The following is a 20,209-nucleotide window of genomic DNA, read 5'->3' on the forward strand; positions in this document are numbered from 1 at the left end:
CGCATGCGCAGAAAGGCGTGCGGGACAGGGCTGCAGAGCCAGGCGCGGTCCCAAGCGGGCAAGTGGGTGTGTCAGAGCACGGGGTTGTGCACAGGCAGAGTGTGCAGGGAGTGTGCAGGGCGCGGGCTGCGTGTGCAGTCTTAGACCCGCAGCATGTGGTGTGAATGCACAGCTATGATCATCCCTGTACTGATCTACGTATGCATAGCACCTGTGTGTGTGTGTCCTGTATCCATTACATGTGGTATGTATGTATAGCTGTGTCCATACATATAGTAATATTCATATACCGTGTATATATATAGGTCTGTTCATACAAGTATAGTCATAGACCCATAGCATGTGGTATGTACAGCTGTATTCATACATGTAGAACCATATTCATGTACATAACGTGATATATGTGTATAACTACATTCTTTCACACATAGTAATACAGTCATGTGTAGTGTGTAGTATATATGTACAACTACATCATACATATATGTGTATACTAGTATATGTATGGTATATACATATAGCCATAATTTGTAATATAATATGTAAATATAGTAATATCTTCATACATATGTAATAAATAGCCATATCTGTACATGTGCAGTGATGCAGTGTTCATACATACATAGTATATGTGAATAGCTTTATTCACGTACGTATACAGTATATACAGTTATAGTCACGTAGGTACAGTACATATATAGTATATATGCATGAACCTAGTCATATGCATGTAGTACTGTATTCATACACATATATATGCATAACTGTATGCGATATGTCTAGTACATACATGTGCATAAATACGTGCCATGGTGTCACCCTCGTGGCAGTCGTAGCAGCAGGTGACCAAGCCGCGGGACACTGGCAGAAGCACAGTCATGGATGAAGGAACTAAGGTTTCAGGCTGGCGAGCATCGGTGAAGTGCGGCCCGGAGGCAGGAGCCCGGAACCAGCTCCACCCCCACCCCCCCACCCCCCTGCCAGGCGAGGAGCACAGAGGGCGGAGTCCGGCAGGCCCTGCAGTGCCCACGGGAGACCTGGCTGAGCAGCACCCGGTCCAGCGCAGCCTTCGTTCAGTGCAGCGACTTGCGCCCCACCCTGTTCCATACCCGCAGGGATCAGAGGAGCCAGTTTTGGGGTGGCTCCAACACAGGCAGGCCAGGGCAAGGACTTCACCCGAAGGATCGTGTGGTCCTGCAGGCGCCATTCAAGCTCGGTGGCCCTTGTGCGGACAGAAGTGAGTTTCCCAGGCACCCGCGGACCCAGCGGACCCAGCGGACCCAGCAGCATCTCCACTGCTGGTGTGGTGCTGTGTCGCCCCAGGGCCGCTTTTCTCTGGAGGAGCTGTCACAGCCCACGTGTACCTGGACATGCCCCGTGCAGGATCCTAGAGTTCTTACATGACAGCCCTGCCAAACTGCCAGGGTGACCTGCGGGTTACCTGGGCACGCACCTGCAGGAACGCAGGGGTGCTGTCAGGTTCCTGTGCTCCCTGCAGGACGTCCTGCACTGCCAGCCTCCGGGAAGAGGTTGAAAACGTGTGCACAGGGGTCTCTCAAGACATGCTGGACTGCGTCACCCAGGTGGCCCCTCGACACACTCCTGTGTCTGGAGGTGGGAGAGCCCCCACCTGAACACCTCTTGTAATTGTGGAGGTCAGAGGTAACGAGTTAATCGCATGACGCCCCTATGAAGTTACCGTTAAAATATTTACACGATTTTTTCCTGACACATATCTGCATGTTTTTGGCAGTAACATGTATTATATAGAGTCTGTGTGTAGACTATGATGGCAGGTATCAGTACATTTCCAATATGTGATATGCTGTATCTTACACAGTCCGTACAGAGCAGAGACATTTGTTGAAACACAGAGAAGTTGAACTCATCACGTTCACCTTCCAGGTGCATAAAAAGAGTGAATCTGACACATAGTTGAAGTTCTGTGCCTCATGAATTCTCCATTCACCATTTTAAACCTTGGACCGGATGTAGCGTGGCTTGCTCTCCAGCCAGCCTGGTGACAGGTTTATTGGCCAATTTAAAGGTCCCTGAACTTTGGTCTAAAACAAATTAGGAAAAGCAAGCTCTAAAGAACTCAACACCTGTGACCCCAGCACTCCAGATGCTGAGGCAGAAGGATCTCGGTGAGTTTGAGGCCAGGCTGGGCTACATAAGACCCGGTCTCAAAACAAACAAAAGACCAAAACCCTCTTGGCAAGCATTGCAAAACCTGGAGCCGTGCTGGGCAGCCGTGGCCCTCTGCTGCCACAAGGGCTGTCGCCGTCACTGGCCCAGAGGGCCGTGGTTCCCGGTGTCTACCTGCATGTGAAGAGCGTGCACTGGTCCATTAGGATTCTCCACACAGCATCCAGGTCTGAATCTGTCTTACCCAGTGTGCAGGCACCTGGTACCCCAGGGATGGGACAGTCACCAAGCTGGCTGCAGCGTGACCAGCAGATGCAAAGGACCGGTGGTACCTAGCGACTTCCCGTGTTGGTGGAAAACTGCAAGGGGAACTTGCTTAACAGCATTTAAGTGAATGAAGTTGCCGGTGGGAGGGCAGCGCTGGGAACTGATCTCCGGCCTTTGTGCTGAGCCACATCCCATCTTTCTTCGGTTTTTATCTTTAAACAGGATCTAAGTCACTTCAGTTGCCAGGCTGGATTCAAACTTGGGATCCTCCTACCTCAGGCCTCCCAGAGTGCAGGGATTAGTGGGTGCCCCCGCACCCTGCTGGGTAGAGCTCTTCTATCCAACCACTGCTGTTGGCTCTCTCAGAAAATGTTTGTGCATTAATAACCAGAACACTAAATCCCACATAAAGGCATGGAATTTTATATACAAAAACTGTTCCTAGAAACAGCCGCACGGACGTCACTGAGGAGGAAACACTTTATTCTGTCCTTCTTCGCGCAGTACCAATGTGCAGAGGAAAACAAGCCTTCAGGAGCCGGGAATAAAAATGCAAAGCCCCTTCCCCAGGCGGACTGCTGTTCTAAGACAGGGGTCTTCGGGAGTTGTACACCTTCACACCATTTTGCACGGAGGACCGTGAGTATTTCGTGAGTAAGGCACCTATGGTCTGCTTCTCTCCACAAAGGTCTCTGTGGAAGCAACCAGAAAACCACATGAACGGCAGGAACATGAGAGAACGAGACCGGACTAGTGATTTCACCTCCTCCCAATCCATCTTTCCTGTGGGCATAAGAGTGTGTGCAGAGCAGAAACAGTAGGGTTGGGCTGAAGTCTCTTAAATTATTGTTTATTTCTGAGACAGGGTCTTGCTGTGTAGCCCAGGCTGGCTTCAAACCTTTTGGCAGTCCTCCTGCCTCAGCCTCCTGGGAGCTGGGATTACAGGCGCGCACTGCCACACCCAGCAGTTCTGTCTTAATTGAACCTCCAAGTCAAAAATACACAAGCCGGGTGTCACCATGAAGCATGAAGCCAGAGAACCTGGACACCGGACTCCTGTGTGAGTTTATGCAGCTGCCCTCCCCTAGCCACAGAGACGAGGATGGGGACGTAATCGACCGGGGATGCACATGCCAGAGAAGACAGCAAAGGCCACATCACGGGGCCTCCAAGGGCACTGGCCAGGCAGGTGTGAGGCCCGGGGTGCATCCCCAGCAGCGGCATCGCACGGAAGACACAAAACAAGCAGACTGGAGGTGGGGGGACGACAGGGAGAAAAAGGGGCCCAGTTCAGGGGCAGACACAAGACGATGCCAGGTTGGCTCCTGCTTTAAACCCGAGGGGGAAGGAAAAGATGGGGGCGGCTGCTACACTTCTGTCTGTCTGTGGGTCTGTCTGTCTGTAGGGAGCCCTGGGGATGTCGCTCAGCCTCACCTCATACTCCCGGGCTTATGTGATCCTCTTGCCTCAGCCTCCCCTCTAGCTGACAGGAGAGCGGTTTACAGGTGGAGGAAAGGACAGAGCAAGGCCCTCACTGGGGTTTCTGACAATCCTGCTGAAACTTTCACTGGAAGAGCAATGACCAGGCCGAGGGCAGAGGGGGAGAAACAGCGATATAAAAGGCCTGAGATGGCGCAGGTGGTTTTGGCGGAGGTGACAGGCAGGGACACTGAGACCAGCGCCCTCCCGCCTGCCGTAAAATGCAGAGGAGACAACAGGGCCGGGCGATGAGGTTTAAAGCAAGCGCTTCCCGCACGCTGACACACAGACGCTCAGGCCCTGACCAGGACCACAGAGGCGGAAGCCGAGCCACACGCACCAAGCCGGATGCCCACGCAGGCAGTGGCGCCGTCAAGACCCTGTGGCCTGGAAGCCAGGGACGGGACAGAGGCCCGCGGGGATCCACCTTGCCAGAGCCCGCTGCTCCTTCCTGGGCAGCTCTCTGCTCCCTGCTTTTTTCCTGCTTACACAGAGTGTCCTCCTGCTTAAAGTCCACCTCTAACTCCTTCTCAGTGGGAAGTCTAAGGTCCAGCTAGCTGCTCATCCCAGGGCGCAGCCTGCATGTGACAAGCAGATGCACACCGTGGGCACCTGACGCGGGAAAACTCTCCCTAGAAGGAAGCAGAGGGTGTACAGAAGGCCTGTGGCTCACCGAGGAACAGATGTGAATTCCCACTACATATCCCAACGGACTCACTAGTACGTGGCTAAAGCTACCAAACATCACCCATGAAGGGAGAAAGTCACTAACTTCAATAGTCCTTACAGGGTGGGGGTACACGCCGGTCATCCCAGCAATTGGGAGGCTGAGGCAGGAGGATCTCTTCTATTTCCACTCAGCCTGAGCTACACAAGTTCAAGGCCAGCCTGACTCCACAGCCTGTCTCAGAAAACAAGAGTCGTTATGCAGTTACTGACTGGATGTAAGGGGCAATGTCCTCCTCCGTCCACTTCTCCCTCACAGAGAACAGGGCATTGAAACGTTCCTGATTTCCCTCTGGTAAGTCATCCACTTTCAGCAAAAATATGATTTCTGGCCTTGAGTGTCTATCCACCAGCGCTAAACCCTGCGGGAAACACGAGAGAGAGGGCGGATCATTCACATGAGGATTTGCTGTTTACCCTTAGCCCACAGGAGCTAAATACCAGCCTCACAAAGCTGACACAAACTATCTAGAGATGCCTAGTAGCTTTTTTCATAAAAACAGCTCCTTTTTTTGTTTTGTTTTGCTTTTTGAGACACAGTCTTGCTATGTACTCTAGGCTGGCCTTGAACTCACCTGTAGCCCAGGCTGGCCTCAAACTCAAAATGACCCTCTGCCTCAGCCTCCCAAGTGCTGGGATCACCTATAGGTGTGTGCCAGCAGGCTGCTTTCCAATCTAGCTTCTCTCACCCCCAGCTCATGCGAGCAGCAGGTCACACGGATCAGTCCACCCGCATCCCAACGGGCCCCTTCCTGGACTCCTGGTTCTCATCTCTCAGGAACTGTCGGCTCTCGTGCACGGCACGGTCCCCCAGCTATGGCGCCACACTTCCTCTCTTCCTACGATCCTTTCTTCCTCTCTTCCCACACTCCAGGGCCTGTCTCTCCTGCTCCCCGTGATGTCTGTGTCTGCTCTCAGTGCCCTCCCCCAAGCCCAGGTCCACAGGGGACTGTGCTGGGTTCACCCCAACCCGAGCTCCAGGTCCCATCCTAGGAAAACAGCAAACCTGGATTCTGCTCATCACCCCGCCCAGCCTGGGGTACACAGTGACCCTGGCCCAGAGAACAACAACAACAAAAGGTAAATTTCATGCTATGTAAACGGTGCCTCTAGAGCACAACCGCATGTTTAAAGGACCACTCGAGGGACTGGTGTACCCAGGAGGCCTCCGTGTAGCAAGGACCTGTGGACCTCACAGCAGGCCAAGTGGGGTACCTTGAGTTGGTCCAGACTGGTCACCATCCCTTCGGGGACGCTCTGTTGCCACACAGCCTGAAACTCAGCCAGATTGAACTTCACAGCGTTCTGCAGCAGCATCTGGGCAGTGGCACGGCAAATCTTATCAGCGCTCAGCTCAAAATAAACTTCCCCTGCAGAAAAGGCATGGAGAGCCCTGTGTATCCAACGAGTCCCCACTGCTCCTCCACAGCGGCCGCTTCTCAGCCCGACCACCTGCTAGGCTCGCATCTAGATGTCCCCCAAGGCCTTCTGCAGGCACAGGTTCTGGGGAGGCAGCTGGGATTGTGGGTGCAATCTTTTTCTGGGTGTGGCTGAATGGATTTAGTGGACACAGAAGCTCCACTCTGGGTGTGGGTGGCACCAACCAATAGGCTTGTAGCCTGCATGCAATGAAAGGGAAAGGGAGGCTCAGCGCGGCCACCGCTGCTTCCTGCCTGCCCGCCAGGGACCGTTTCTCCTCTGCAGTGCTGTCTTACCTTGCAGCCAGCCAAACGAAACCTCTGCAGCCCATGAGCTAAAACAAACCCCTCAGCAACGAGAATAACTCAAGCAATGCTTCCCTCACTCCCAGTCCTCAGTCCACACAAGCACAGCAACTTTAGCATCCAAAAGTTCATTGCCCGTGGGCAGACTTCCCCAACTTACCTTCATCTACATATTTCCTTCCGTAACACTTAAGACAGTGCTCTATCATTTCCCTGAAATATTAAAAAAAAATTGAAAGGTATCTCACACTGTTTATTTGAGTAATCAGTTCTCTCTGTAGTATTCTCCTGCATTCATTTCTTCCCCAGCACCTGTGTTTGTTAGTCCATGTTTACAGTATACAGTGATCACTTTTCGTAGGAAGTTGGTGTCTGCACATGTCACATGTTAATTCTCTTTTCATCTCCTCTCTTCCCTCCATTCTTGGTCTCTTCCTCTTTTGTACTTCTGAAATACATCTATGTCCCTACTTCCTACTACCTATCTTTCTATTTATTGATTTTGGTCTTTGGACACAGGGACCCATATGGAGTTCAGGCTGGCCTTGAGCTCACCAGGTAGCCCGGCTGGCCTCAAACTCACAAAGAGCCTCCTGCCTCAGCTCCTCCACCCTGAATGCTGGGATTACTGGCATGTCCCATGCGTGGCTCTTATTATCTATGGTTTACTTTGCTTCTTATTTATACTTTAGGTTCCTCATATAAGAGAAAACATGTAAGAGTTCAGCTGTGTCTGATTTATGTCACTTCACATTATGGTCTAAAGGTGTATCTGATTTCCTACAATAACTCAGGTTTATTCTTCTTCCTGGCAGAGTAGTACTCCACTGTGTGTCTATAGCACACTTCTTTACCCACTCGCCTGTTGATGGAACCCAGGCTGTCATGTACTGTACTTTAAACCTCATTTCTAATGAGAAACTAAGATATAAATTTGAGATTTGAAGTATAAATTATTTGGATGCCAAATGGTACTTTATTTAAATTGAAAATATACCCTAGAAAGCTGCTACATGTCAAGCCTATTTTTTTTTTTTTTTTTGGTACCAGGGATCGAACTCAGGACCTTGTACTTAACAGGCAAGCGCTTGAGCCCAGCCGCTGAGCTAAATACCCGGCCCCAGGACACACAATTTTACAGAGCATGTAAACATATTAATACAAAATAGCTCAAACATAACACTAATTTGTATTCTTAAGCCAAATCAAGAAAAAGAGATTAAACAGATTCACTCACCCTAGTGACCAAAATTTCCAAATCCTTTTTGGTTGTATGTTTTTAAATTTTTTCTAAGATACCAAACTATGAACGGTCTACGTCCTGAGTCTAGTTCCAGGCTGGGGAAGAACCTCCTCCCGCTTCAGGAACCCGCAGGACAAAGGATTAAAATACTTGCTCTGGCTCCAGTGGGCCCAGTTCCTGCAGGCAAACACTCAAAGGGACTTTACTAAAAGACCACGACTCGGAATCCACAAGCTGAGTTACGTGATTCAGAAGCTTCATCTCATAATCAAACTCCAGAACCCTCCAGTAACCTGGAAATTGTAAAAGTCAGCTTCACCAAGGGGCATTTTAAGAGAACAAAGTAGCCGATAAGGTTAATTAAGTACGAGCATACTCTTGTCTGCTGCAAGACAAAGCAAAACAAAACACACCCAGCCCTAAAACTTGTCTGTGTGTTGTAGCCGGGCGTGGTGACGGCACCCCAGCACTTGACAGGCAGAAGCAGGAGGTCTGCCTGGGCTTCAGGGCCAGCCCGCATTTACAGCGACGACCTGTCTCAGAAACTCAAACCAGACCATTACAATCTGGGTTTGTTTGCAGTGCTGTGGGCTGAAAGCGGGGCCCAGAGCACACCCAGCAGCTCAATTCTGAGCCCCAAGAAGGATTCAGTAAACATGCAATAGGGCAAAGATACCCAAACCCCTCTCCCACCTGACTCCCTGCCCTGTCGTCACTGATGGGAACAGTGCGACGCCTACCTCCAATCTCGCAGGCATTCAGAATTTGCAAGTGGGACATTATTTCTTCCTTGCTTGCCTGAATTACATCAAGCAAATCCTCAGTTGTATACTGAAATGAAAACATATTTCCATGCCCTGAAAAATAGTATTTTTCTAAATTTCTCATTGGATTTGTGGGAATACATAGAAATGACTGGCACAAAATTTAAGCATGAGTTCAGTTTTATTATTAATATATAGTGATATATAAATAGCACTGGGCATGGTAGTGCATGCCTGTGAGGCCAGCACCCAGGAGGCTGAGGCAGGAGGATCACCATGAGATTGAGGCCAGCCTGAGTGAGACCCTGTCTCAAAAGAAGTGACCACAGTGAGATAGCACCTCATTATTTCTCTGGAGCCTACCGCACCCAGGCCTTCTGCATAGTGTCCTACCATGCCATCCCTGATCAGAGGCCACCAGGCCAGCTCGGGCAGGTGGGTCTCGATGAGATGCCCTCTGCAGCGGGTTTACTCCTGACGCACAAATGTGAAGCTAAGATGGTCACTGTGCAGTGCGTGCAATCAAATCTTTTCCCCGATTTCCAATCAACAGTGACACTGCCCTTGTTGTGACACTTACCGTGGTGCGATTTGAATCCATCTCTTTTGGGCTGTCGGGCCCTTCGTAGGTGTTTTTCATCAGAAGTCTCCTCAGCTTCTGCAGTTTAGGTCTGCATCTTCGTAATTCCCAGTAATTATTGGCAAAACCAAAGATCTAGAAATTGTAACACATCATCACCCATGAGCAGTCATCCTGAAGAAATTCCACCGAGAACCAAGAAAAGGGTTTACAACTTCCCTTGGGAAGGTGCCTGCTGGGCCATGAAGAGAGACAGATGGAAAGAAAGACAGAGACAGAGACAGACAGAGAGACACAGAGAGAGCGAGACTGATTTTCTTTAAAGCCCAATTCAGCAGACACTGTCAACAAAGTGAGAGTGGGGATCTTTATTTCCCTTGTTTTTTTTTTTTCTTTTTTTTGTTTTGTTTTGAGACAAGGTCTCACTCCAAAGCCCAGGCTGAGCTTGAACTCATGGCGATCCTCCTGCCTCAGCTTCACCAGTGCTGGGATGACAGGCGTGCACCACCACACCTGGCTGAAAACGAGGACGTGAACATCACACAAGTCCACTCTGGAAACTACCTACACCCAGGAGAAGCTGGCAGGACAGCAAGGAGCCTGTGGAGCCGGGGGAAGCAACACAGTAACAAAAAGACATCATCATAATCTTCAAAGAACAAGAAGTGTTACAGGGAGAGAGGCCCTTGTTTTGTGACCCATGTGATACACATAAGAAACAGAAGGCAAAGGAAGACACTTGTGTTCAATGCAGGAAGTTACCGGACTGCAGTGGGCACACCTGTAATTCCAGCACCATGGGAGGCTGAGGCAGGAGGACTGCCACAACCTCAGGCTTCACGCCCTAAAATATACAGCAATGCTCTGTCTTTTAAAAAATGAAGAAAAAAGTCAAACAAAATATAGACAAGTTCACAATAATTCAAAGAAAAATAATCAAGCTGAGAAATTTCTAATTTCCTCAAACAGCTTCTCAGAATCCCATAATCATACATTTGATATCTAAAGATCTTTTTTGGGGGGACAGGGGATGTTTAGACAAGGGTCTCATTATGTAACCCAGGCTGGGCTCCAACTTTGCAGCAATCCTCCTGCCTCAGCCTCCCGAGGGCTGGGATTCTAAATGTGCATCCCTACACCCGGCTTCCATCTAAAGATCTGACTAAAGACAAGATTGGTGCAGCTGCCTGGAAGGGTCCCGAGCGGTACCTCAGCATGGATCAGGTCAGGGGGCTCGGCCTCCCGCGCAAGCTGCTCCGGCGTCTTGCAGCCCGGGACACACAGCAGCAGGTTGGAGGTGTCCGCCACCTTCAGCTCATAGGTTTTGTCACCGCTGCACAGCACGGCTTGCTCATCTTTCTCACCGCGGATCACGAGGCTTCAGAAAAACAGGGAGAACACGCAGGGACCCGCATTTGAAGCAGCTTCCCAAAGTGAAGAAGCTGGGCGCGGAGGTGCGCACCTGCGATCCCTCAGCACTGACGGAGGCGGAGGCAAGAAGGTTGCAAGTTCAAGTCCAGCCTGGGCAATGTTTCAGACTTTAAAAACTGAAGAAAAGGGGCTGAAGACGCAGCTCCGTGACAGAGTGCCGTGGGTATACCCCCCCACCCCACACACACAAACCACTCCCGGGACCAGTGTTCTAAAGCAGGCTAAAGAACTCCTCAAACTTGCATAGACAAATAATCTAAAATAAGCCCAGTGGGGGAACGGGCCTGTCACCTCAGCACTCAGGAGGCTGAGGCAGAAGCCCTAAACCTGCCTCAAAAAGCAAAACAGAAAAATGCAAGACTTTTTAAAAACTAAGCCTTGAGTAACATGAAAAGAATACATGGCTTCCAGCTGCTAATAAGGCCTCGTGGGCCCAGGCACCTACTCTTTATTTACTTATTTTAGTTTGTTTGACTCAGGATCTCACTAGTAGCCCAGGCTGACCTGGAACTCGGCAGTGATCCTTCGGCCTCAGCCTCCTGAGTGCTGAGATGACAGGTGTGCGCCACCTGGCCCAGCTCAAAGTTAGGTGGTTCTGAAGGCTACCCAGTGAGACCGTGTTGAAAAACCAAAAAGGAACAACTCCCCGGCTGTTGACCTGCTTTCCGGTCTCATGGTACTGGGTCAGCCCCGATACCCCCCAGAGGCTGCGCTTCGCTCCGGGGTCCCACAGCAGAGCCGGCCCAGTCCTAGGTCTGAAGCCGCGGGTTCTCGGCCACCTGGCCAGCCGGGCCACAAGTTCGGTATGGAAACCGCAGCGCCGTGACCCGGGACACAGAGAGACCCTCCCACGTCCACCTGGGCCCGGGACGCGAGCGGGCCCAAGGCCGCAGGAAGCAATCGTGGTTGCGGGAGATAGGGTCTCCTGAGCCCCGCAGGCCGGGCTGCATCTGACGACCCTCCTGCCTCGCACCCCACGCGCCCGCGAGCCCACGCCGGAGGAAGGCCCGCCCACCTGTGCCCCGCCTCCAGGCTGCGGCACAGCGCGGGCTCCAGCTCCAGCAGGCAGCATTGCGCGCCGGGCCCAAAGCGCAGGCTCAGCGCCGTGGGCAGCAGCTCGGATGCGCGCAGCTTGGCGGCCTGCAGCGTGGCGTCCACCTCCGCGCGCGTCCGAGACATCCCGGCGCCACGCGGCGGGCAGCGGCGCTTCCGGGAGGAGAGCGCGGGAGATGGAGGGGGCGGAGCCAGGCCCGGGCCCAGCCCGCAGCCCCGACAACTGACGCACTGGCGGGCAGGCCCACCGGGCCCACCCTCCCCGGAGCTGGGGAGGAGCGGGCCCTGCCCGAAGCAGCCCTCGGCCGGGACCCGAACCCCTGCCCCGAGGTCCCGCCCCTGCCGCCGTGGCCCCGCCCCGAGGCCCGCCCCTGAGGTCCCATCCCGGCCTGGCCTGGAAGCCACGCCGAGTTCTTATGCCCGCCTCTGGCCCCGCCCATGCTCCGCCCCTAGTCCCGGGCCCCGCCCTCCCCTGGTCCTAAACCCCGTCTCCAGGCCTCGTCCCTAGGACAACCCTAGGAGCCCGCCTCAACCTAGGCTCCACCCCAAGCCCCGCCCCGCCCCCTAGTGCCTTCCCCAGTCCCGGCAGGCAGCGCGCCGGGTCCGCAGGGTCGCAGACTTAGAGCCCTACCTGGGCAGCCTGGCGATCTCGCGAGACCCTGACTCCCAGGGGACACTCCTGAAGGGCTGGGCGACCGCGCCGAGCGGATCCGCTCTTCCCCGCTCCGCGCCCTGGGGAGCGGGAACCTGCCGGGCACCGTGGACGAGGCGGAGGCCCGAGTTCCGGCCCGGCGCGGCCGCAGTCAGCCGGGGAGGGGAAGTGGCAGTAGCGCGGGGCTGGCGGGAGCGAGGTCGGGAGGTCTGGAGGGCGGGCCGCGTGCTGCGGCTCCTCCGGGCTCCGCCTTAACAGCGGCACTGCGGGAGCCAGGCGCTGTGGACGGCGCTCGGAGGAGACTCGGCTTGCAGCCGAGGCCAGAGTGCTCAGCACGCACGGGAAGGCCGGCCCGGAGTGGGTCCGGGCTGGGACCCCGGGCCGCCTTCGTGATGTCCCGGCGGAAACTCTGCCTGCCTTGTGCTCGGTGCAGAGACTGCAGGAGCCGAGATTAGGGCAGCCAGTTGATTGATCTGATGGAGACAGTTCCCAGGGAGCCCAGTGTTGCGTCTGCGGCGTGGGTACTGCTAGGGGCTTTCCGCCAGCTTCAGGCTAACAATCCAGAGTTTAAAAAACCATTTGCTTTTTATTTATGAAGTGTATTGGTACATTTTAGGCATACAGAATGATCATATTCATCATAAATGATTTGTGTGTACGTGAAATAACATGATTCTTTTTCCCACTCCCCATCCTAAGCCTTCAACCCTGCTTCCCTTCCCCATTTACAATTGCTTTGTTTCCATTTTTTTCCTTTTCTCATTTTTTCCCCTTTTCCTTCCCTTCGTCTTCTCCCTGCCCTAGTTCCACTTGTCATTTGAACATTTTCTTCGCATTCCACAACATCTGTTGTTTTGGCCCTTATTTACACTTAAATTTTTCACAGAGAAACAATATAGTATTTACACGTATGTGTCAAATTAATTTCTCTTAAGAGTATGGTTTAAAGGTGCATCCATTTACCTAGAAATGTCTCAAGGTTATCTTTCTTCATGATAGGATTGTGTTCCACTGTTTAAAAAAATTGTTTTTAATCCATTCATTTGTTGATGGGCATTTGAGCTATTTCCAGGATTTAGCTATTACAAACTGTGCTGTTATAAACATGGGTGTGCATATGCTACTGTGGTATGATGTTTTTAATTCTGGGAAGATGGGGATATACCAAGAAGGGTAGCTGGGTCTAAGGGAAACTCTAGTTTTAGGGGTGTTTTGGTTTGAGACAGTCTCACTATATAGCCCCAGCTGACATCAAATTCAGTGATCCTTTTGCCTCCGCCTCTTGAGTGCTGGGATTAGGGGTATGCACCACCATGCCCGGCTTGTTTTAGTTTTTTGAGGAATCTTCACACTGATTTCCACAGTGGTCGCAACAGTCTGCATTCCCACCAACAGAAGAGAAGGGTTCCTTTTTCTCCACAGCCCCTCCAGCATTTGTCATTGGTTAATTTCTTAGTGATAGACATTCTTTCTGAAGTAAAATGGAATCTCAGTGTTTTAATTTGCATTTCTGTACTGATAGTGATGTTGAACATTTTTTCACATATTTATTTGCCATTTCTATTTCTTCATCCAAGAAGAATCGATTCATCTGAGGTGCCTATTTTTTGGATTGAAAATCCATTTTTAAAATTTCATTTTAGTCAGGCATAGTGGCGCATGCCTGTAGCCCCAGCATTTGGGAGGTTGAGGCAGGAAGATTGCTGTGAGTTCGAGTTTAGCCTGTGCTACATAGGGAGATCTTGTTTCAAGAAAAGGTTTCATTTTGCCTTTTAAAACATGCCCAAAAAGATTGAGTGGAAGAAAACTTGGCTGCTGAAAAGATGAGCATGGTGCAGTGATTCACGTTCCACCGTCAGCAGAGGGATTGGAAATACAGGTGTCAATACAGAGAGAGTGGAGCACTGCACTGGCTGTGAAACCCCTGCAATAAGGCGGGCCTGTGACCCAGCACTGAGGAAGGCTGAGGCGAAAGGATCATGGGTTTGAGCCCAAGCTGCATAATAACTTAGAGCGTAGCTAAAAAACAAGCAAGTTAACGTGGAAATCGAGCCTCAACCTTGCTCTGTGCAGCCCCCTCTGGATGGCTTCCGGTCTCCTGTGCAGTGGAGCCCAGCAGAGCCCAGGGTAGGGCAGAGGGCCTGGTCCACATCCCACATCTGGCTGTGTGGAGTTCAGGGGAGGCCCTGGCTTCAGGAGTTGGGGTTAGAGCTGTTTAAAACAATGTTTATTAGTGCACGTTTGTGCTATGCTGTAGCCACCTTCAGTGTGCCATTGTCACCTCCCTTTTTTTTTTTTTTTTGTTAGGGTTTTTTGTTTGCTTGTTTTTGAAACAGGTCTCACTCTGTGGCCCAGGCTGGCCTTGAATTCACCACGCTCCTCCTGCCTCTGCGGCCTCAGTGCTGGGAGTACAGATGTGTGCCACCACAACTGGCTTTTTTGTTTTTGAGAGAAAGAGAGAGGGAGGGAGAAGGTCTCACTGTGTAGCTCAGATCGGGTTGGCTTTGAACTTGCCCCAATCCTGCCTCGGCCACCCAAGTGCTAGGCTAGGATCACATGTGTGTGCCACACGTGTATGTCATTTGTGATATTGAGGCTTGAACTCCACTATGTACTCATCTACATTACCAATTTTCAATATTTTTTTGAGCTAGGGTCTGGCTAAGTTGTTAAAGTGCCCGGCCTGGGCTCAGACTTGTGACCCTCCTGCCTCAGCCTCCCAGAACTGCCAGCATTGCAAGCCTCCCTGACCAGGCCTGGCTGGGTTAATAGTAGTCTGACAAATGCACTCCCTGAAGAAGTCGCCACTATCAAGGTATGGACTCATTACCACAAAACTCTCCTCACACCCCTCAGTAAAATGCAGGAGGAATATTTAAGACTATTATCCATTTCTGCTTACTTTTCTTTTATCTAGCTTCCTAGAGATTTTTGACCGTTTTGGGAGTTTTCTGGGTTTTTTGAGACAGGGTCTTACTATATATACAGGCTGGTTTTGAATCAAGCAGTCCTCCTGCCTCAGCCTCCCAGGGGCTGGGAACACAGGTGCCTTTCTTTTCTTCTAATATGTTTACTTCAAACTGCCCATTGTCCTCCAGGCTGTCTCAGCCGCAGCCCTCACACTCAGCGAGTTTGTCCTGCCCTCTTACTCCGCTGGAAATACCTGGAACCTTGCCGGGATGAGGGCTCTAACCCACAGGCCTGGTGGACCTGTTGTATTGGGGGGCGGGGGCTCTGATTATCAGCTCAGGCTGTGGTTTGCAGCTGGCGGGTGCAGCTAGGCCCAAGCAGCACCTCCAGGTGCTCGCTGTAAACTCACCAGGACCCGAGGCCGCCTTCCCCAGAAACGCCTGTGCCTCTCTCCCCACCTCACCGGTGCCTTCTTTCCCCTGGCGCTGAGGATCACTCACTCCTCAAGTTGCTGGATCACAATGCTTGCTTGGTTGGTTCCTTATCTCCAGGCTGAGCCCCACTAAGCTGCCTAGGCCGGGGATCCAGGTTGCGGTTCTCCTGCCTCAGCGTCCCAGCACAGAGCCAGAGCTGGGATGACAGTCATGCACTCCCAAGCCCAGATCCTTCCTGGTGGTTTGGAGGTCCAGGCTGGCTTTGAACCCTCACCCTCCTGCATCAGCCTCCCCCACTGCTGGATGGCAGGCAGGTGCCACCCATGCACGGTGACTCCTTTGCCTTTCCTGCATTTTGAGCTACTGGTGGGGTCCACACCGGTATCGGGGGGAACTGTTGCGATCCACGGGCCTCCTTGGCACCTGAAGGAGACCCAGCCAAGCCAGGAGTGAGCGCAGTGCTCTGGGCAGGTGACAGCTGGACGTAAGGCCAGGGTGTGGCGCAAGCCTCCAATCCCAGCGCTCGGGAAGCTGAGGCAGGAGGAACGCTGCAAGTTCAAGGCCAGCTTGCCTGAGACCTTGTTTCAGGAAACAATAACAAAAACAACAAAAATCCCAAAACTAAGAAAAAAGCTCACAAGAAGAACCTCGTGAAGCACCCTAAAGAGTGTGGCTGGGCCCCAGCGATCTGCACCCAGAGAGAGGAGCAGAGCAAATCCCCCAGGCCTCAGTTTCCTCATCAAAGATGCACAGAGGAATCCTGGCTGATTCACAGCCTCTTCCAGGAGCACACGGTCAGCACAGGGGACACTTCGGTTCCCGGTACTGTGGATGGGACAGGAGGGCTTTGCACCAAGCTGGTCCCCAACCCTTTTTAAAGTTTTCAGTTTTGAAGCCAGGTGTGGTGTGCGCCTGTAAATCCCAGCACGTCTGAGGCTGAGGCAGAAGGATCACCACCTCTTGGAAGCCAACTGGAACTACATAGTGAGTTCAAGGCCAGCCCAAACTGTAGCAACACCCTGTCTTGTTTTTGTTCTTTAATTTTGAGACAAGCTCTTAGTAAACTGCTAAGTTGCCCAGGCTGGGTTAGAACTTGTGATCTTCCTGCCTCAGCCTCCCAGGATGCTGGAATGACAGACCTGCACTGCTACACATGGGTATAGAACATTTCTGAACGTGACCAGGCCCGTGAAAAGAGCTCAGTACATCTAGTGTGTATTACCCCATTAGAAACTTCTCAGATGGGCCAGGGCCTTAGCTCAGTGGCACAAGATCTGCCTGGCAAGCGTGAGGTTGTGACTTCCATCCCCAGTACCCCAAATATTTTTAAAAATTTAAAAAAGAAAAACTTCTCAAGCACATCTAAATGTCTTTTTAAAAAATAACAGCTACTGTGTAATTTTCATCACATTTTTGTATGTTAAATTCACAGGTAACACAACCTTGCTGTTGTACTGCATTTTAAAACATTCAAGCGATACCCTTAAGGGAGCACAGAGATGAACTGCAGAAAGGGGACTGTAGGTAATAACATAAGGTAGGTGTAGAGGCCGGCACGGGGCGCAGGCCTGTAACCCCACTCTGCAGAGTGCAGAGGACCGCAGGATTGTCTCAAAACATAAAAAGCAGCCAGGCCTGGTGGCTCACACCTGCAATCTCAGCAATTAGAAGGCTGAGACAGGAGGATTGTTTCGACTTTGAGACCAGCCTGGGCTACAAAGTGAGCTCATGGCCAGGCTGAACTGCATAGTGAGACCCTGTCTCAAAAAGCAAACAAAACAAAACAAAACCATAAAGGGCCAGGCCTGGTATCACACACGCTTGTAACACCAGTTGTCAGGAAGGCTGAAGTAGGAAGATTGCAGATTCGAGCCCTGAGTGGGAAACATAGCAACTCAGTGAGATCTGTTTCCAAAAAAGAAAAAGAAAAAAAAATTAAAACTGAAAAATAGCAGAAACATAGCTCAGCGTGAAGGCCCTAGCTTCAGCCTCTAGGACAAAAATTAATAAAGACTAGAAAGAGCCTCAAGGGATGTAGTTCAGCGGTGGGGTTTCCTGGGTTGCCCCCCAGAAACAACAACATAACGGTCCTGTGTATTTCAATATTCACATGAGCACCTGGCCTCACATTTCAGGGGCAGCTGTGCTCAGATGTTTAGCGTTACTTAAAAACAAGAAAATAAAGCTAAGAGAAACACCTGTAATGAGTAATCTGCTACTATGAGAGTGAAGACAGGCTTAGCTGAACACAGCCATCACTCCATGTTTGTATCCCGGATTTAAAAATTTAGCTAAGCCAGGAATATATAGCTCAGGGGCACAGCTGCCTGCCTGGCAAGTGTGAGGTCCTGAGTTCGATTCCTGGTACCTGCGTCCCAAAAATAAATAAAAACTACAAATTTAGCTAAATAGAATTGGTTGTGCTGGTGCACACCTATCAACCCAGCACTCTGGAGGCTGAGGCAGGAGGATCATGATGAGTTCAGGGCCAGCCTGGGCTAAATTGTGAGACTCTGTCTCAAAAAACAAAACAAAACGAAACAAAATTAGCTAAATGAGGTATTTGTATTGCAAACACACGCTGGCAGCCTGCACTCTGACCCCGCCTACCGCGACCTGGAGGTCCACTGTTGGCAGTGAGGGCTCAGGCCTTCGGTCAGCAGGGGCCTCCCTCGGTGTCACTGCACAGGCAGTCGCTAGAGGGCAGCACAGGCCAAGGTACCGGATGAGAAGCATCCAGTCGGGATTTCCAGGGACCCAGCGGGCTTGGGGCTGCGGGCGGGGCTCAGCTTTGCTAGCTTTGCTCCTAGAGTTTTATTTCCCCACGCTGTGGAAAGGTGAGACAAGGTGGGCGCTGTGGCCCACACCGGCAGTCTCAGCACTGGGGAGGCTGAGGCAGGGAAATCGCCGTCCGTTTGAGTCCAGTCTGGACCATGCAATCATTTCGAAGCAGTCCCGGGCTGCGTAGCGAGACCCTGTCTCAAATGAACAAAAAATAAAATAAAATAAAATAAAACACAAACAAAAGAATAAAGAAGAGGCAGATGTGACACAAATATTAAAAATAGCCGTGAATGGTGAAAACCTGGAAATCTATTTTAGTTTTCACTATTTTTTTAGATAGGTTCTCGTTATGCAGCCCAGGCTGACCTTGAACTTGCAGTGATCCTCCTGCTGCAGCCTCCAGAGTGCTGGGATCACAGGCGTGTGCCACCATGGTTGTGACTGTGGTATATTTTAAAGACCTGCCCCCTCCTTACGGCGTCTAGGGACAGGAGTATCCGGGCAGGATATTGCTAAACCAGAAGTTTTCATGCATTCACAAGGAAAGGACAAAAATCGTCGCGCTAAAGAATCAAGATTTCCATGAATTGTTCGGGCCGCGGTCACCTTAGCGAGGTGCGGAGGCACAGGAAACGACCGTGCCGGGCTTGGGTATCCACATGGGCCTCTGGGATTGGGGACAGCGTGGGACACAGGGAAGGCGACCAAAGCCTGCACCGCCCCCCTGGCCTGGGCCTGCAGCTCGGCTCTCTGCTTCCAAGGTGCGGTCCAGCTGGCCCTGGAGCCTGAGTCCGGCCCTGCCGTGTGGCATGGGAGACCCTGAGCAGGGTTGCGTTAACAAGATGTCAATGGGACACAGAACCTGGGACAAGCGGGGCGGGGCGCTGTGACCCACACACGCACTACTTTGTAGCTGGGTAGGGGGCCAAGGCAGGAGAATTCCTGTGAGTTCAAGGCCAGCCTGTACCACTTAGTGAGACCCTGGCTCAAAAAAGATGAGGAAGGCAGGGACCAAAGACCATGCAGGAGGCTGGGGCAGGAGGACAGGCGGGGCTTTTCCGGATTTGAATTTTTCCCATATGGTAAGGTACTTTTTTGAGGGAAAAATCATGAATTTAAAAAGTTCTCTTTCTGGAACGGATCCAAAAGCCATGAAGGATGCAGGAGAGGAACCCATTTCTGATCATCCTCTGGACCTCCTGAGTGCTGGGATTATAGGCCTGCACTGCCACATCTGACTTGTGAAAAGATTTTTTTTTTCTTTTTGTCTTTTTTGGAGATTGGGTTTCACTCATGTTGATCCTCCTGTCTCAGCCTCATAAGTACTGGTATTACAGCAGTGCCCCACCAAGCCTGGCTTGTTTTTAATTTTTCTTTTTTTGTTTTCTTTCTTTCTTTTTTCCTTCTTTCTTTTCTTCCTTCCTTTCTTCCTTCCTTCCTTTCTTTCTTTCTTTCTTTTTTTTTTTTTGTCTTTTTGAGTCATGCTATGCAGTTCAGGCTGGCCTTGAGCTCACTTTGTAGCCCAGGCTGGTGTTGAACTCACAACAAGCCTCCTGCCTCAGCCTTCCCAGTGCTGGGATTAAAGGCATGCGCCACCATGCCCACTTGATAATACTGCTTTTGAAGAAATTAATCTTTCAAGATTAAATTTTAAACCAGGTGTGTGGCACATGCCTGTGAACCTAGAGCCTGCCTCCTAGCTGAGGCAGGAGGATCGCCTACAGTTTTAAGCCAGACTAGGCTACATAGTAAATTCAAGGCTACTTCGGATTACAAACGGAAGACCCTGTCTCAAAAAAAAAAAAAAATGGCAGAAAAATAAAAAGCAAAACACGGTGAAAGGCCAGGTCTCCAGGCAGGAGCTGGGGAGAGAGCTCTCAGAGCCTGGCCCCGCCCACATGTTTATATTTTCCTCCCCAGACCCCGCCCCAGAGCACGCGAGCGCCAGGGCCCCGCCCCCAAGGCGGGGTTGCTAGGACAGGAATTCCCTCTCTAGCCAATGGCAAGCGAGCTC

The 20,209-nt window shown here is 51.4% G+C and overlaps 1 protein-coding gene across 2 annotated transcripts; it reads right to left on the bottom strand.

The window, feature by feature from the left end:
* Positions 1 to 623: 623 nt before the first annotated feature.
* On the bottom strand, positions 624 to 11,748 carry Dscc1 (DNA replication and sister chromatid cohesion 1). Of its 2 annotated transcripts, XM_063257674.1 has the most exons (9): positions 11,378 to 11,745; positions 10,141 to 10,309; positions 8,932 to 9,066; positions 8,328 to 8,418; positions 7,742 to 7,880; positions 6,505 to 6,557; positions 5,836 to 5,990; positions 4,834 to 4,982; positions 2,878 to 3,107 (listed from the first exon to the last, which is right to left on the bottom strand). In XM_063257674.1, exons 1-9 carry the CDS (start codon positions 11,539 to 11,541, stop codon positions 2,999 to 3,001), a joined length of 1,164 nt encoding a protein of 387 aa, XP_063113744.1. In that variant the 5' UTR covers positions 11,542 to 11,745; the 3' UTR covers positions 2,878 to 2,998. The 2 variants fall into 2 exon arrangements, with proteins under 2 accessions (XP_063113743.1, XP_063113744.1); XM_063257673.1 differs by lacking the exon at positions 4,834 to 4,982 and having other exon boundaries at positions 624 to 3,107; positions 11,378 to 11,748.
* Between the last annotated feature and the right edge of the window lie 8,461 nt (positions 11,749 to 20,209).

This window comes from Cavia porcellus, unplaced genomic scaffold (genome assembly GCF_034190915.1).
Source record: "Cavia porcellus strain 051 isolate PalLab524CR breed Dunkin Hartley unplaced genomic scaffold, mCavPor4.1 scaffold_10, whole genome shotgun sequence".
Lineage (NCBI taxonomy): Eukaryota > Metazoa > Chordata > Mammalia > Rodentia > Caviidae > Cavia > Cavia porcellus.